The 17,427-nt window shown below is 39.6% G+C and overlaps 1 protein-coding gene across 6 annotated transcripts in view; it reads left to right on the top strand.

The window, feature by feature from the left end:
- The window catches only part of LOC111868667, a 331,386-nt gene that overhangs the window by 262,168 nt on the left and 51,791 nt on the right, over positions 1–17,427 (top strand). For 5 of the 6 annotated variants that reach the window (XM_033753177.1, XM_033753179.1, XM_033753182.1 and 2 more), the window contains 2 exons: positions 1,138–1,313; positions 6,816–12,167. In XM_033753177.1, the coding sequence (XP_033609068.1) occupies positions 1,138–1,313; positions 6,816–12,167 (5,528 nt within the window). The remainder of the gene's footprint in view (positions 1–1,137; positions 1,314–6,815; positions 12,168–17,427) is intronic. The other variant, XM_033753185.1, reaches the window with a different exon arrangement.

Genomic DNA, 17,427 nt, shown 5'->3' with positions numbered 1-17,427 from the left:
GAAAAATATTTATTAAAAATACTTGATATTATGTGCTGATCATCTATTTGCAGACCGTTATGATTTATTAATGATATTCCTTCTTTTTTTGTTTTTCTACCTGTTTCTGTTTTAACAATATTCCATATAGTTTTGATCCTATTGCTGGAGGTTAATATCTTTTTATTGTATTGATATTTCTTAGCCTCCTTAATAACTCTTGATAGAATTTTACAATAACGTTTATAGAAATCTTTTAATGCCTGATCATTATTATATTTAATATTCAAATATAGCTCACGCTTATGATTAAGTGAAATTTTTATTCCTCTAGTGATCCAACTATTCTCTTTCTTGTTTACAATAATTTTCTGCCTTGCAACAGATCTGTATGGTAGAGCACGATCACCCAGAGCTTCCACAAGCTCTGAGTGACATTCAGTTGCATTTCTGCCACAAAGCACTGCTATTTTCATGTAACAACGCTGTTCCAGCCAGCTAACGTTCATTCTTGATGAAGGTTATGATCACACTGACTTCGCGCTGGACTCGCTTCATTGTCCTTGGGCTTCAATATACTACAAAAAATATTTGTTTTGAAATATTAAAATTTTGATATATTTCAGTTCTTATAATAGAAATCATGATTTGACCTAGATTAAAATTATGAGTTGTATACATACGTGTGTTTTTTCACAGAATCCTTGTTTCCATGTTCATAATTGCTGAGCATTACATTATCTTCCTTCAGATTCCTTTCTTTTAACAATTGTGTTTTGGTATCTCTTTTTCACATGTTCCATTTAGTGTACAATGAATTAGATCTGTTGGCTATCCGAATATTGCTGTTCTACCTGTAACGAGTATATACATAGTGCTACAGTATTTTATTTTGTATCCTCAGCATATGGTTATTACCTTCTATCCCATTCTGGACCCAAGTTAGTCTTCTATATCTCTAATAGAAATTAATTTCTGCTGATTTAAGTTGAACATTTACTTTTAACACAGAATGTCTGTGCTTTTCTTTATTGTTTAATGTTTAAATATTGTAATCCAGCTGTTTTGTATACTGTGGTAAAGTAGTGTTCAGTGCCTTAATATAAAGGCAGTGAACTGGATTGTGATTATGAGTGTATTGTGTGGTCTGTGCTTCAGTGCCCTGAAGGAATCTGGATATGAGAGTGATTCAACACTGGTGTTCAAACGTCGTGATGAGAACCTGCAGAGTCAGTTGAGTCCTGCAGAACAGAAATTGGCATACAAGACCATTCAGAAGGGTGGTGAGGTGCCACTCCATGGCTTACGGAAACCTGCACCTGAAAGACCTAAAGGTGAGTGTTACATAAGGATATTTAGTATGACATGATGACTCCAGTTTTAACCCATTGTGTAGTATAAACCTAGGCAAAGTAATTTCTAACAAGGTAACATTTAATGTTATGCCAACTGACATGAAGTAAATGCCAGTATTATTATTGCTAGGAACATGTCTGAGAATGGCTTGAACTTACATCTCTGAGTTACATGCAGAGAATTACACTTTATGATATTTTAAGCTTTCATGGCAAATGAATTCAATGAAATCTTCTTGGGAAATCAGCCGAGTCAGTACGAAATGAATTTCTGACATTATGGAGACTGTCTCTTCAACTTTCAACAGGCACTGATGAAATGAGTCACAAAGTTGGTCATTGTATATGTATATACATGTCAGAGCCCAGTGTCCCTGCCTGATAACAGACCAATATTGTAAGTGTGGGTGGAGTCATGCCTTCACTCATCCTACTATAGCCACAGTGTATGTCACTTAATTTGGAATCACAGAAAATCTGTGAGCTTTAAATCCTATCTTAAGACCAAAAATCTAGAATGAACAGGTTAAGCGATGTTGATTGTGGCCTTGGATAGGATGATTGAACACCTGATCCTGCTCCCTGTTCCCCTAATAAGGAGTCCTGATTCTGAGAGTCAAATTTATATGTACAAGCAATTAAAAACTGTCACTCATCATATCATTTCTTGATGATGGAGGCAGAGACTGTCGTTCATTCCACACTGATATGACTGATTGCCCAAGAGACTATTTGTTGAATAAGAAGGATTTGGAAGAAGGCCAAATTATATACCAGTGTACTGAGACAGAAGTGAATTTTTACATTATTGAGTATTTAGATTTATTGCCATTTGCTAAACTGCAGAGAGTAAGAAGATTTTTACAATTTTAGACACAGTCAAATTCTATCCACCACTTGTTATGTGATTCATTACACAAACTGTCTTCATTATAAATACAAATTGGTAAGAATTAGCTGAAGCAAAATATGTTTAGACTTTTGAAAGAATTAATAGTGCTTAAAAAGAAAGTTATCTGTCACTTAACCAAGAGCAGTGAAAATATTTTGATTGTAGGATGTGGAACATGTTCAAATGCAGAATAACAGTGGGATTCTATCTAGATTATCTGCTGTAAAGAAGGGAAAAAGTAGTATGTATTGCTAAATACAATGGATAATTCAAAAACCTGGAATTACTTACTGTTCAGACTGTATTCAGCCCTGAAAATCACATCAGATATATAATGCTGTAGAATATATTCTCTATAGTCTACTGGTCACTAAAGATTGGGTTATATATCTTTTCAGTGGCAAAAAACAGCCCTTGTTCTGGTAGTTAGACCCTGGGAAAAGAAATAAAGTAATAAAATAGATAGCTGCAACAGAGTGAGATGATGTGTAGTCTGTCAGATCGTTGTAAAGCATCACTGATATATGTATATTACTGGAAGAGTTTGGCAACATTTAAATCATTATAGGAAGCTATAATCAGTAACTGAGGGATTTTAAAAGTTTGGTGATTAATCTATGAAGAATATAATATAGAGTCAACTCTGTGTTTGTGAAACAGAGAGAAGTTTAGCCATTACCTTTTGGTGTGTGGATGTTTATGCATCTTTAATTCTATGAAATGATTGTAGTATTTTTGCCTAATTCTAAATTTGTCAACCTTCAACTTCCTCAGACATGTTCTGTGCTCTCATTATGGATGCGTCTCTTAGAGTGTGTAATCATTATTGAAGCTGCACTTTTGCTGTTCACAACTCCTTCTCCAGTTGTGAAAGGAAACAATTCCTCTGTTGAAATACATATTTCCTTGATGGAAAACATTAATTGAAACTATCTTAAAGAAATTGTAAAGGAAAATTGTGGAACTAAGGAAGATGAAGGAAGCTAAGATGCAGGCTATTACATAACATGGAGCCCTCTGATTATACAGGCCAGTTAGTGTTGCTAGTCAATTCGAAGGGGATATAATGAGCTGGACATACAAGTAAGATTTAGAAAGCGGCTGTGTGAAAGTCTAGCAAGTATGTGAAAGGTTGACATTAAAATTGGTCAGAAGAAATTAAGTTGTAAATATGTAAACTGATTCATCTGTTTCAAGCTCATATTAAATTGCAGACCTTCATTTTAGCACTGCTAAACATTGGCATTCTAATAACAGAAAATTTTTTAGCCATACGTCACCAAGGAGGAAATGTGGAAACAAAAGTGGAGTTTCAGTAACTGATTCAAATATTCGCTGCATTTAATTACAAACAGTGGAAGAGTTTACTCTTTATTAATAGAATGGGATTCTGGACTGTTTTCTGAAAAATAGGCCTACCATATTCACTTCGTAAATTTAAACACTAGGTAACATTAATGACACCAAACTGGGAAATCTTCTGCCATTCATTACTATATGTGTTTTCTTTAATATATCTCTGTTTCAATGTTGGCACTGTCATTGTAAACCATTTTTAATGTTTTTTGTTGCCCATTTTCTGGCACATGTCTGAATTCAGTAATGTATTCAGGTAACACAACTTTAAACAAATTCAAATGAAACAGATGTTGTTATATAACATGTATAGGAAATGCTCAGCTGTTTTGATATGTTGGCATGTGTAATGTTGGTGATGGAACTGTTTGCTTGCAATCTCTGTGCTTCTGTTGATATTGGATATACTGCAGCGGTGGAGGCAAATATTACCTACTGCATGCCTGCTCTTGGGAAACATTTGACAATTATAATAGCTCATCCTTTAGATTATATCTTTGGAGGATCTGTCTTTACAGTAAGGGGCCTGACACCCTGGGAAATGTTTATTGGTTCATATGTTATTAAATATTTCTCTGTCAGTTGCAAAGGTTGTTGGAATGATTATGTAGGGTGAACTGCAATTAACTGTGAATGCAGTATCAAAAATCATTGTGTATTTCAATTGTTATATTGCAAATTTGTTGGGCAAAAGACATGAAAAGCCTCAGTCAGTGTAGCATGTGCCCTGACTGAGACTTGAAATGTGTGGTGCCTGAACAGAATTCAAGCTTATTACCGTTTGACCTAAACTATGAGCAGCTGTATGTACAGAATATGTATGCATCATTGGACGTGTCTTAGTGCAAACATTCCTCAAAGATACAAAAGCAACAGTTTGGTCATGCTGTAGCTCAGGCAGTTAGTCACCGGCTTCCTACCGCGGCAGTCCGGATTGGAGCCTAGGTCAGGTCATGTGGGATTTGTGGTGGTCAAAGTGGCACTGAGGCAGGTTTTCTCTGAGTACTTTGGTTTTCCCAGCAAATTCTCATTCCACCAACTGCTCCACATTCATCATCGTACTAGGTATATCATCCAGGGCTGGTATAGTAGGTCAGTTAGTGGCTGGCATACCAAGTGGACTCAGTCTCACTCCACCCCAAGAAAATTAAATTAATTAAAAAAATTACAAAAGCAATAAACATTTCCTTGAGATTAAGGAGTGCTTTTTTTAAGTTTCTAATCCTCAAGTCATTGTCCATCATGTACCAGATAAAACAAAGTAAAAACATTGATTGTGTTTGTAGTACATGTAATGTTTGGTACCTGGGTTTTATATAGTGTAAAATGAGGAATATATTACTGACACTTTTTAATACTCATATTAAAACAAAATATCAGAATCATGCTGTCCCTCTGTTGCTCAAAACAGTTCCATAAAAGACTGAAAATAACCAAATTTATGAAATTTTTAATTACATACTATCACATTATAAATACATTTGATAAAGAATTGTAGATATGTGATTATTGTTAAGTCAACACTCTTGTGAGTATTTTATTATTTTATTTCTTATGTATGATTGAAATAATAAGACTGTCAGTAGCTTGAACTATATCATGTTGGATGGTAGGATGACTAGTGAATAATAGGTCAGAAAGGATATGGAAGGAACCAGTCATTGCTTATTTTGAGGTACTGTTCTGACCTTTGAGTGGAAGGACTGAGGAAACCCATGAAAAATCTCAATCGGGTTTGTCGGTGTTCTAGCCAAGATTTATACCAAGCTCCTCCCAAATGTAAGTCAGAAGCATTATGGCATGAACCAGCTTTCTCAGTATTTTTTTTATATAGAATCTGTGGAATTTTGCTACTGGGTTTGTGTCATTGTCACTGGAAAGAACTGTGGATGCAAGATGAAAAGTTATTAGGTACAATTATTCATCTAAATAAACAATTTACTCTTTCTGTAGCTCTGTGACCATACTGTTTAAACAAGCTATTAAAGGAGAGAAATGAAGGATAAGGATTAATCATAGGCATAAACAATTGTATCAAGGAGTAAACATATGTATGCAAGATTGTATATATACAAGTATTATGTTATTCCTGCAAAGAAGTTTAGAATAAAGCTCTTAGAACTCTGCTGCTAGGATTGTAGTGAAGTTGATATGTAAAGTTACTTGGGAGAGATTTGGTAGGAATAAGTTTTCTTGAAATGATTTTGGTAAGGTCAGCAAAATAAATTAGAAAAGACACCAAAGGTACTTGACTTTTCTAAGAGTGTCAGCTGTAATAGTGGTAGTCAGCCATTTTAGGCCTTGAAACTGTAGATTTTGTGAAATTTTTATTATTATTACTTCTGTGTTATAATTTTACCTACTGCTGTATTTTCATTCACTCTCACTCTCTCTCTCTCTCTCTCTCATGTCACTATATAGTTCTTTGGTATGACACAGTTAAATCTCCAGTTAAACAAATTCTGTACTGAATCTTCAATATCTGTCCTTGGATATGATGTGACAATATTTTCCTGGTAGCGTGAATTTTATCTTTTGATTTGGAATGTGTTGATTTATAGTACATTTTTAAGAATATCACAGAATTATTCAGAGTTGTGAGGTTAGCTATCTGTCATGTTCTATCATTTTTGTTATGTCATATTCCACTGGACTCCAACTGAAATAAAAACATGTGAACTGGGAACTAAAAAAGCTTCTAAGATGGTCTTTGGTCTGTGAGATAATTAATTTGAGAATACCCACATTTATCCCAGATGCACAACAATTGTCATTCCTTGATATTTTAATTTATAGCGATTTAGCCCTTTAGATGATGGAAGAGGGAGCCTTCCTGTTCATAGTTTATCATCGACATATGTTTTGCTAGTTATGGTCTAACTGTATAATGCCAGTTGGTTGCACACAGTATACATGGAAATGAAATTAATTACATGTTTGAAATATTTAGCCATAACGATATCAGTAGAACCTGTGGCACTGTAACTAGGCTGTTCTTTCTTGCTGCTGTCTTCAAAGCAATTTAAATAAACAAAATTTGTCTGTTGCACCTGCTTCAATTTCTAATTATTATGTAGAGTTGCATTAGTATCAAGAGACAGAGCACAAATTCAGCATTAGCACCAGGTAGCTAGCACCCAAATCACTTTGCAACCTAATGCACAAATAACTCAAATGGTGTATTCATCTGCATAAATATTATGTTATTTGTTTGTCCCATCCCTTTCCTGCAGATATATCTGAAATTGAATACTTTCCCATTTCCCCACATCTCACAAGAATTCGTGTCCATAAGCAGAACATAACCCCCCTACGAGAAATTGTGTGCTACCCTATTACCACAACATACACAAATGTTCCTCCTGTGTTCTCTTCATACAAGCGCACGGCTCCATCCCTTATTCAGGTGACTCCTAGGAAAACAATTTCCCAGCCTCCACCTCCTTCCCCACCAAAGAGGCTATCCTCACACCACAGCTCCACACTCCGTCTTTGGTCAAAGATGAAGCTACCCTCCCAGTCCCACAGAGGTTCAATTCATCCCAGACATGAGCTATGTTTCAGAGATACAAATGTCAGTTTCCTAAAGGATCGGCTAAGTCACAAATTTGGAATAAGTAGTAGAAATGTTGGTAAGGGTGATCATCCAGTCAGGTTGATGAGGGCCACTTCCTCAAGTCCGTCAAGAACCAGAACTAGTTTAACTACTCTGTGTCGAAGCAAATCAGCTCCAGAAGAAATTTTGAATATCAACAGAAAAACAGAAGTCAGTTCATCCAATGTGCAGCCAAGGAAACCCCAGCAGGAAGCTGCTAGAAGACTGAGTAGGTCTCCTGATTTGACAGCACCAATGGAAATTCGTAAGATTTTACAGAGACAAAAGGATAGAGATGTTAGAGAGAGACTGAATTTGAGATCACTGCCCCAGGGGACAGTGGTACGGAGTTCAACAATGCTTTACTCTTCTGCACGAAATGCTGGTTTGCAGTGCCATCCTGTGGATAAGTCACTTCATGTAACAGTTGCAATTTCTCCAAAAGGGCAAGAGTTACTTCAACCTAGAACAATAACAAGCACTACTCCCACGACACCCACTCTTACCACTGTGACTGCTACCACCTCAAAGTCACCATCACTTTCAGGTCTTCAAAAAGGAAATGTATTTTCAAGAGTGGCAATGAAATCAAGCTCCCCATCTAACTATTCTTCCTCAGATTCGAAGAAAAAGTCTGCTGTTTCCCCATGTCCTTCAGCAGCAAGCAGTCCTTGGAAGAGAACCAATAGAAGTGCAAGTAGGGAATGTATGACCACTGAATCGCCTACAATGCCGAGGTCTTCGAGAAATGACACACAATCAATAATAGAGCTAACAACAGATGAAGGTAATAGGAGAGTAAGGAAAAGTGCCTCAGCAGATATAAGGAAACGCACAAAAGATAAATCTCTTGTAACAAGTGTGAAAACACCAATGTCCATGCAAAAAACAGTTAGGAAAGTTGCTAGTTATAATTCTGATAAAGGGATGGACAAGGAATATAAAGATAATAAAAAGAAAATTAAGAAAGGTAAGTTGGACAGCAATGGTGAATCAAGACGGGCCCATGCATCTAAAAAAAATGGCGTCCCCAAGCCGTCGTCAGGTAACAAATCTAGAGTTAGCAGTGAAAGGAAACAAAATATGAATGAGAAGAAGGGCAATCCAGTGCCAAAAACTGAAACTATGAAGGATCTCACTGTTGTTCCTACTATGAGACAGCTAGCCACACAGAGGGATAGCTTGCTTGATACTATTGCTCAGCAGAATGTGAGTCCCTTAGATTCCGAATCCTTCTTTCAGCATCTTCTTTTAAGGGACATACCGTCTCCAACACTATCTGCAGCAAGCACTCTCTGCAGATCTTCATCTGTTTTACAAAGAGCGAGGGAGTTTAGCGAACAAGTGACTGGTAGAACAACTAGAACGGCCCCTTACAGAACAGAGTCCACACTTGGATTGCTGAACATCTATCTTGGACAGAAGAGACCTGTTACAGAATCAAAGTTCCGAAGTTTGGATCGCAGGTTCAGTCTGTTGTCAAGGTCCCCAAGTCCTTCCTATCATCATGTTACGTGTCCTGTGCGATCACATTTTTCCCGGTTTAAAAAAGATAGTTCAAGACACGAAGTAGAGGCTGGAATATTTTATTCATTAAGCCCATCACGAAGTAGGACTCCAGAGAGTGATGGAAGAGAGAGTGTTAAGGTAAGGAGTTCAAGTGAACCACCTCTGTTATCATCACCCACAGGAGCTATATCAAAAAGCCACTTGCCTCCTGTTGACATTCAACGAGACGCACCATCAAATATGGCACCCTCAGCACGTTGCCAATCGCAGCCTTCATCGCCATCTGCAGCAAGATCACCGGCATGTAGAAGAATAAGGGGAACACGGTCTCAAACTGTGAAAACAGTGGAGAGTATAGGCGGACTGAGGAGAAGAGGTATTCGGGCCAGGAGTGCAGGAGATGTTGAGGACGCCAAACAAGGCCACAGGAGCGAGTGGAAAACATCCTCATCATTGCAAGCTCATAGTACAAGTTCCCTGAATATATCTCACATCACTGATCACAACGAATATCAATCCTATGTCATGGAACTGCTACACTCCACGAGAAAGTCGGAGCGATTCCGGGAGCTTCATAAGTTCTACTCAAGTCTCGAACGTCTTGGACAGCTGGAACGAACGGCATCAACAGGTGATCTCCGACCTCGCCTAAAGGGTGAGGAGGTCATCGATTATGATCGTTGGAAGCAACTGAGAACGAAGGAAAAAGAAGAAGAGGAAATGAAGATTCTATATAAAAAGCTTAAAGAAGACCAGAAGAAGAAAGATTTGCTCTTCGAATCTAAAGACGCCGAATCTTTGCGATGGAGAGGTGAACGAGACAGAGGTCTTCGCTGCAGAGAGAAATCCATAGAGAACCTTAAGCAGCATTTCAGTAAACTCAGTATGGAGGAAACCGATCTAGAAGCCGCGAGAAGAAAGGATATCGATTCCAAGAAAGACTTATATAAACCGCTGTGGCGAGGATCGTCAGTAATGAACCTTGCAACTTGTCTGGCTGCAGTAACGAGTTCTCGGAGAGGAAGACCTGTATTTAGAGACACTGGAAGCCATAGCATGCCAAGGAGTTTAAGCAGACACTCGTTTGGAAGGCACGAAAGAGGAATTTGTAGCCGTCTATGGAGTAGCCTGTCGATGGATCAAGTGAATGCCTTGAAGACTCAGCTGAGTGAGATCTACAGCTCCGTATCAAACATGAAGCGTGACAGGGTGATGAAGCGGCAGGAATATGAAATATCAGTACCACCAGAAAGTGGAGCACTCCTGAGACCACGGGAAGGTGACAAAGAAACGCTTCATGTGCGATGCAATTCTCTACTGACTAGTGATCAGTTGTACTCGCCGGCTGTTCAAAGAAGAGAGGTCAGACGCACGGAGAGCATGAAGGCAGAATCCATCAGTTCCCTGCCGCACTGGAAGAAAAATGGAAGTACACCGAAGTCTGAATCGCTTATATATCATTCAGATCACACAAAGCCATTGTCTGAAACTGAGAAGAAACGTCTATCAATGACCCTGAGCCAAGAGGTCCTGGATCGTGTCACGAAGAAACAGAAAATTAATTCAGTACCGGTTGTGAGAGCACGAGAGACGAGGGGTGCCATCGCTGCCGCAGCAGCTAAAGATCTGGGAAGGACCCCTAGTCCAAACTCTAGCCCCGTGTTGTCAGAAACGATTTCACCAAGAACATGCTACTCGTTGGAAATGTCAGAAGAAGATGTATCCGACCGTCGTGCTTCTTCTGCAAGGAAAAACGACTTTCTCCTTGTGCTGACACCTTCAAATGGTTCACAAAGTCAACACCACGAGGTACAAAAAGTTGTGGAGGAGTGGGCCAATGCTATGCCTTCGACAAGCAAAGCAGTAACAGCTGGGAGTGAGAAGAAAACTGAGAATGGCGTTGTGGCCAGATTAGTGTCGACAACGTCTGCAAGTGAAACGGAGAGTGCAAGCTCCGATACATCCACAAGGACAGTGATCCAACGGATAGGTAGTGGAGAAGATGTACTCCACAAAGTCGAGTACTTTGAAAGGCAACATCTGATGGCGACCAGCGACACGGCTAATGGTCAGGCTAAAGCTAGTGGAAGGGTTTGCCGAAGTGCTAGTGACATCAGAACTCCGCGACATACTATTTTGACTCACAGTAGTCGTGCCAAAAGTGCCCCGGGGGCATTTTCTATACCACGGATCACCGCAGATCCATCAATCCAGTTCTCTCCAAAAAAGCTCTGCCCGTCTCAGTCCTATGCTGATTTCAAGGAGTTGTTTGGCGAACAGAGCCGTTTGCGGTATACAACAATGCCTCTAAAGACTCGGAAGAAAGAAGAGCCCGCATTTCCGATAAAATCAGCACGAAGTGAAACGCGAAAGAGCTTAGATGATTCAAATGTTCGGCGAAGTCATCAAGGCAGCATCAGCCCCTATAGGGCTTACTGCAGTAGTAGTAGCACTGAGAGCCTTTTCCAACAGCGATCTAGGAGCGTCTCCCCCGACCCAACAAAGTATTGGCGCGCATATCTACAAATTGTGAAACAGGGGGATGTTAGAAGATTGTGCAACAAGTTCGAGAGCCTCGAAGACATTTATTACAGTTCCACTAGAGACGGCAGAAAGGTAAATAATCAGTTCATGTTTAAAAGATACCGAAGCGATCCAGAACTTGCTCGTGATTTCCTGGCGAGACGAGGAACTGATAGTAACAGAGTAGTCGTGAGAAGACAAGAGATTGGTGACGTTCGGTGGCTCAGGCGACGGTACGAGACATGCTGTAGGGGAAGAAGCCGCCGCCGGAAAGCAAGAGCATTATCCCCTGTGCCAAGAATTCCGTTTAGAGTCGGGGACAGATTCATGCCTCACATTAACGTGATAAGCAAGACTGCGTCTTTGCAACGCCGTTCAGTAACAGCTTCTCCTCAGCGGCAGTCTGTCATGTCAGAAGACGAGGGTTTCACGCATTATCACACTGGTGAAGTGCGAAGAATCAGAGACAAGTTTGAATCTCAGTTGTCTCTCATGGGGCAGATGTTTACCTCAACCCCTGATGTCCGAGAGTTGAGAGATATAGCCCCTTATTTGGGTTGTCATTGGGTGGCACACAGATTTCCTGACACCCAGCCGAATAGTAGGTCTCTGTCCTCACCGGAACTAAGACCTTCCCCTCCAGTATCTAGACCATCCTCCAGGGAGTCACGTCCCAGACCTGCATCTTCCTCCCCCACACGATCTCGTAGGCATCCCCTCTCTATTTTGAAACCCCAGCAATCTCTACAGCAGCGCCAGACATCCGCAAGTGCAGTCGCAGCGAGTAGCGTCATACCACGACGAGATGTATTCGCAAATCAAGCGTTTGATCCAAGCATTCATCGCCCGTTGTATCGATACCAGCCCGCCAATAATGCTTCCGGTCCTGGTCAGCGGTATTCAGGGTCCAACTGGTGGTGCCGCCAGTCTTCTCCTCGACCCACCGTCACTTTCAAAGGTGCTAACAGCTTCAGTATGATTTGAATCAAGCATTTGTATTAGTTAAGGTGCAAGAATATAAGACGTATTCATCATAATATTAGAATTCTTGCCGATAAGATGGCTCTGTTATTGGCAGTTTGTAATAAGTTTGTTGCTTTGCCTAGCGAAGTTGCAGTTGAAGTGAAAGACCCATACATGTGAGTCATTAGCGCCACACTAGACTATGTATTTCCTATCAGATACAGTGAGTGGTTCCAAAGTATCTGCTTGCATGATTATTGGCCAGCCTCTAGAATGCTCCTGGTTAACTAAACTCTTGTGGTTTGGCGCAGCACCCTGATCTTCGGCAGGGTCTTCTTCTATTCATATTACCGAAATCCCTACAAATGCAACTCTACCAGCACAGGACAATGATCTATCTATACGCGAAAAGTATCTAGATCCTGATTTGGGTATAAATACCCCGTCCCGATTGCGAGGGCAGCCTGAGACAAGGCGCCAGAGGTCTCGCCAACACTGAAGTTGGCGGAACGACCAACTAGATTGAAGATTCTGACATTTAATATTCATATTGTCACATCCATGTTTTATCATTTCATGGAGTATATGTACCACACCTCATATCTCTGGATGTGTTGCACATTGTGTTTGACTTTCATTGTCATTGATGCGCCAATTCTGAAACTTGTTCATTCCTGATAATTAGCAGTATTTGAAAACAAAGAATGTACGCAGAGATACTGGATTTTCGGACTTTGTCCGTCGTCCGGATTTTAAATAACTAAGAAAAAAACACAACGTTTCGGAAACTGGATCTGTTTCCGTCCTCAGGTGAGGGAAGACACCTACTCTGTTGGGTCCCTTAGAAAGAGCTAGTCTCAATCACTGGTGTCTTCCCTCACCTGAGGACGGAAACGGATCCAGTTTCCGAAACGTTTTTTTCCTTAGTTACTTAGAATCCGAACGATGGACAAATTCCCAAAATCCAGTATCTCTGTGTGTTATACACCGTCGTCAGAACCCTATAGTATCTAAAGAATGTACGGTCTTCAGGGTTGTAAGAGAACGTAGTTCTTTTTATAAAGATGCAGGCGAACCCACGACAGTGGCGTACGGGGTGCACGCGGTCATTGGTCATTCGGACACAGGAATCGTGGATTGAAACCGCAGGCGGTGCATGGCTCTATGATCGCGTTTCCTTCTTGCTGCTCTTGTCTTCGATGGTAGATTTTTAGTGGTCAGATCTATCAAGTGGGGACTCCTACAGCTTGTTGACGTAGTCATTTATAAATCCTGATAAAAAGGATGAGAATGTGGAGAGGCAATATACGTCAGATAAAAGAGTGAGTCTGGTATTATTGAATTGAAAATAAGCGTAACTTGGGAGGACAGTTGGTTTGGAATAACCATCATGAATTGCTTAATTGCTCTTCCAGACCACCATTGTTATGTGTCAGTACAGGCCTAGTTATCCTCATATTCGTATTCAGATATTGAAAATGCCATTACAGAACTCAGTGTTATTTTAACATTGCAGTCGTTATTGTATTGGGACGGGAGGGTTGTTAACAGATTCGCCTCTTTCCAGGTTATTGAATATTTGGGAAATATGCCAAGGATATTTTATCATATACTTTAGTTATTAAAAAGAATTGTGATATAAAATCAGCGTCAATAGCAGGAATATTAGTGGATGCATATATGAGTTATAAAATGTATTGCTTCTTATGTTTCACTCCCGTCGAAATTAAATTCTAGATCTGGTACTGATGCTGGTGATAATGAGGAGCGTTTATCATTGAGAGAACGTTGCTGTCTAGTGATTGGGATTGATGATTCGTATGTAGGAAATCCCTGATTCGAATCCTGACCAGGAGATCGGTCATTTAGAGGATTTCCGTAATTTCCTCGGTCCCTCAAAGAATACTTGCATAGTTAAGTGGTACCGTGAAATACGCCATGATTGCTTGTCACAACCACTGTAATTCACAGATTAACCTGTGTTCGAAACGACATGGCCTATGCAGCTGAAAAAGTCTTTACTAGTCAAAGAATAAGTCAGCCGATATACGAGGGTAAANCTATATCCATTTGTAACTTACTTATTGACTTACCTACGTATTAATGAAAATATTATATCGTAGCATCCTGTTGCACGTCATTAAAAATTAATATTTCTGATCTTCCGTGTTACGTGTAACACACTTGTGGTCTAAACACACACCGCGGCAGGAGAAGACATGCAGCACCACGAAAAACACGAATATGTAAAGGGGCTACACAGCCTACGTTAGAAGAAAAAAACGCACAAGCACAGNCACTTGTCCCATCGTTTCACAAGCCCTGAAAACCAGCAGCATAAAATTCTTTGGTCTGCTGTCGGAACCAGGCGGTGACTTCCCTTTTTACAGAAAAAAACGCAAGCACAACAGTCTCCACAGAACAGTTTTAAATTGACCAATAACTGTCGAAACATATGGTGGACAATGTGGTTTTTAAATCAGTTTAAAAGACGCATTATGTATATGTAGTAACTTTTAAACAATATTTTTAAAAGTGTTGCATGTAAGACGGAACATCAGATATATTTGATAATATTAATGAAAGTTACTCGGGAGTCACCATAAGTTGTTACGTTGTCAAGTACTGAGATTTGGCAGAAATTATTTTAATTGTTTTCTCATCATATAAGTATTACAGATATCTCGCATTTTACAGTTTAACCAAGCATCTTTATTGAAGCTGACAATGTAAATACCAATAACCCTCCTTGGTATTATGATACCTGTTGGTAGGTTACTCCACACAGGTAGTGCTTAACCTGCCAGTGGGTGTGTCAACATGTTTCCCTACCGAGAGTTCTTTGAGGTTGTGTTTTATATATTTCCCTTGCATTGTTTCTTCAGATTATGTGGCTGTGTTTGGATTGTTGTCCTGCCAAGTGCCCTCGTTATATGTGATATGGATAATTTGCCTCTGCTGTTCTATATCCAGTGTCAACTGAATATATTTCTTCATGTGTTATGTGTATAATCTCTGTGTGTGTTTATTGACTTTTTCGGGAGGGGCACTTTTTTCTTTATCATGTGAACTAAACGCATGTTACCAGTTGCTTTAATATCAGTTATAGTGTGATAGTCTAGCACTGCATCCCCATTCAGTGTGACATGTGCTAGGTGTATGCTGAAGCATCTTGAATATTGTTGTATCACCTTCTATTATTTAGGTTTCTTATTTTGTTAACTGTCTCTGGGTTTTAAAAGTTTATATAGATTCACATAAATACTGAGATATATAAATTCACCTAAATATTAGAGACTTCATACAGTCGTTGTGTTTATATTTCCGATTACAGCTACCTCGGTATAACATTTTAAATATTTAAAAATCCTGCATTTGGGTTACGGAGGGATCGATAGCTTGCGCCTAGAAAGATGTATATTTGCTTTTAAAGAAATGCTGGTATTTTTAAATCAAGGTATAAATAACTTATATTAAACATAATAAACCAGGCCTTCACCATGTTTCGAATCCCACATTTAACTGTAAGTCTTCTCTGCCTGTCATCAGGAATCATCGTAACTAATTGTCATCGCAAAGTCAATGAAAATTCCGTCGAGTGTAACAATGTTTTTAGGTCACTTCTTTATCTCACTTGCCTTACATGTTTCGGTTTAAGAAAACCATCATCAGAGGCACATATTACAAACACATGAAAACACTGGCGTTGTTTAATGTACACAGTATATATGCTGCGTGGACGCTGCTACAAATGTTCAAAGTGTAAAAGCACAACACTTTCTAGGAATATTGAATGCACGTTCAACTCTCGCATTCCATCCGAAATTGTCCTCAAATTGAAGCGTCAATGTTAAAATATTTAAAAGTTTAAAACATTTGAAGTAAAATGTTAGGCTCCTTCTTGTTAATTCGTCCCGATGCTGGGAGATGTCAACTTGAGGTTGTGTAGGCTTATGGTCACATGTTGTGTACACAACACACAACGCGTAGGAAACGTCTGACCATAAGCCTACACAACCTCAAGTTGACATCTCCCAGCATCGGGACGAATTAACAAGAAGGAGCCTAACATTTTACTTCAAATGTTTTAAACTTTTAAATATTTTAACATTGACGCTTCAATTTGAGGACAATTTCGGATGGAATGCGAGAGTTGAACGTGCATTCAATATTCCTAGAAAGTGTTGTGCTTTTACACTTTGAACATTTGTAGCAGCGTCCACGCAGCATATATACTGTGTACATTAAACAACGCCAGTGTTTTCATGTGTTTGTAATATGTGCCTCTGATGATGGTTTTCTTAAACCGAAACATGTAAGGCAAGTGAGATAAAGAAGTGACCTAAAAACATTGTTACACTCGACGGAATTTTCATTGACTTTGTGATTGATAGTGTAACGGACCAAAAATGAAACAATTCAAAATAATTGTCATCGCTTTCTTTTTCCTCTTCCCCGGAAGTCACTAGCGGGAGGGAGTGGAAATACACTAAGTGAATACACTCATGTAGTAGTGTGGATACTGAACTCCACCTTAGCCAGGCAGGCAGAGACCAGGAATGTCAAAGGCCCATCTGGTGGCAAGCAAAACAGCAACGACATTGGTTAGGCCCACTATAATATTCCAAACGACTTCATAATTTACAGTCCGTCATTTTACAGTTGTAATTAAACAAGCTTGCCGGTCACGGTAGCCGAGCGGTCTAAGGCATGCACTGTCTTCGCTCGCTCGGAAGCCGGGATCGTGGGTTCAAATCCCACTCAAGGCATGGATGTTTAGTGTTTGTGTGTGTTTTTCTGTGTTTGTGTACAGGTAGACGCCCTGCGACGAGCTGATCACCCGCCCAAGGAGTTATACCGGATGTGTAAAATCTAGTAAACCGAAGTGAAACGGAGAGTTTCATGGAGGTAGGCCAAGGCCAAAATTGGGGCTATAGCACCAAAAGGGAAAAAATTAAACAAACCAAGGAATACAATACTGTCAAATATTGGGATTTTTTCCTAACGTAAACTGACGGGTAGGTAGTCGTCATAGTGATTTATCCTGACGTTCATATCATCAGCATTTCTTTACCAAATGATGCCTTAATTCCGGCAGTCAATACTCTGGCTTCTGAACCCAAAGACCCAGTGCGTTATAACTGCAGGGTACATCCTTCTGTCACTCATTCCACCCATGTTCCACACCCACACCAACAGACCTGAATCAGCAAGACGAAATTGCATCTTTGTTCGTAATTCCGGTCTTCATGTTT

Source organism: Cryptotermes secundus, unplaced genomic scaffold (genome assembly GCF_002891405.2).
Source record: "Cryptotermes secundus unplaced genomic scaffold, Csec_1.0 scaffold280, whole genome shotgun sequence".
Lineage (NCBI taxonomy): Eukaryota > Metazoa > Arthropoda > Insecta > Blattodea > Kalotermitidae > Cryptotermes > Cryptotermes secundus.
This window is presented reverse-complemented; position numbering and strand designations above follow the sequence as displayed.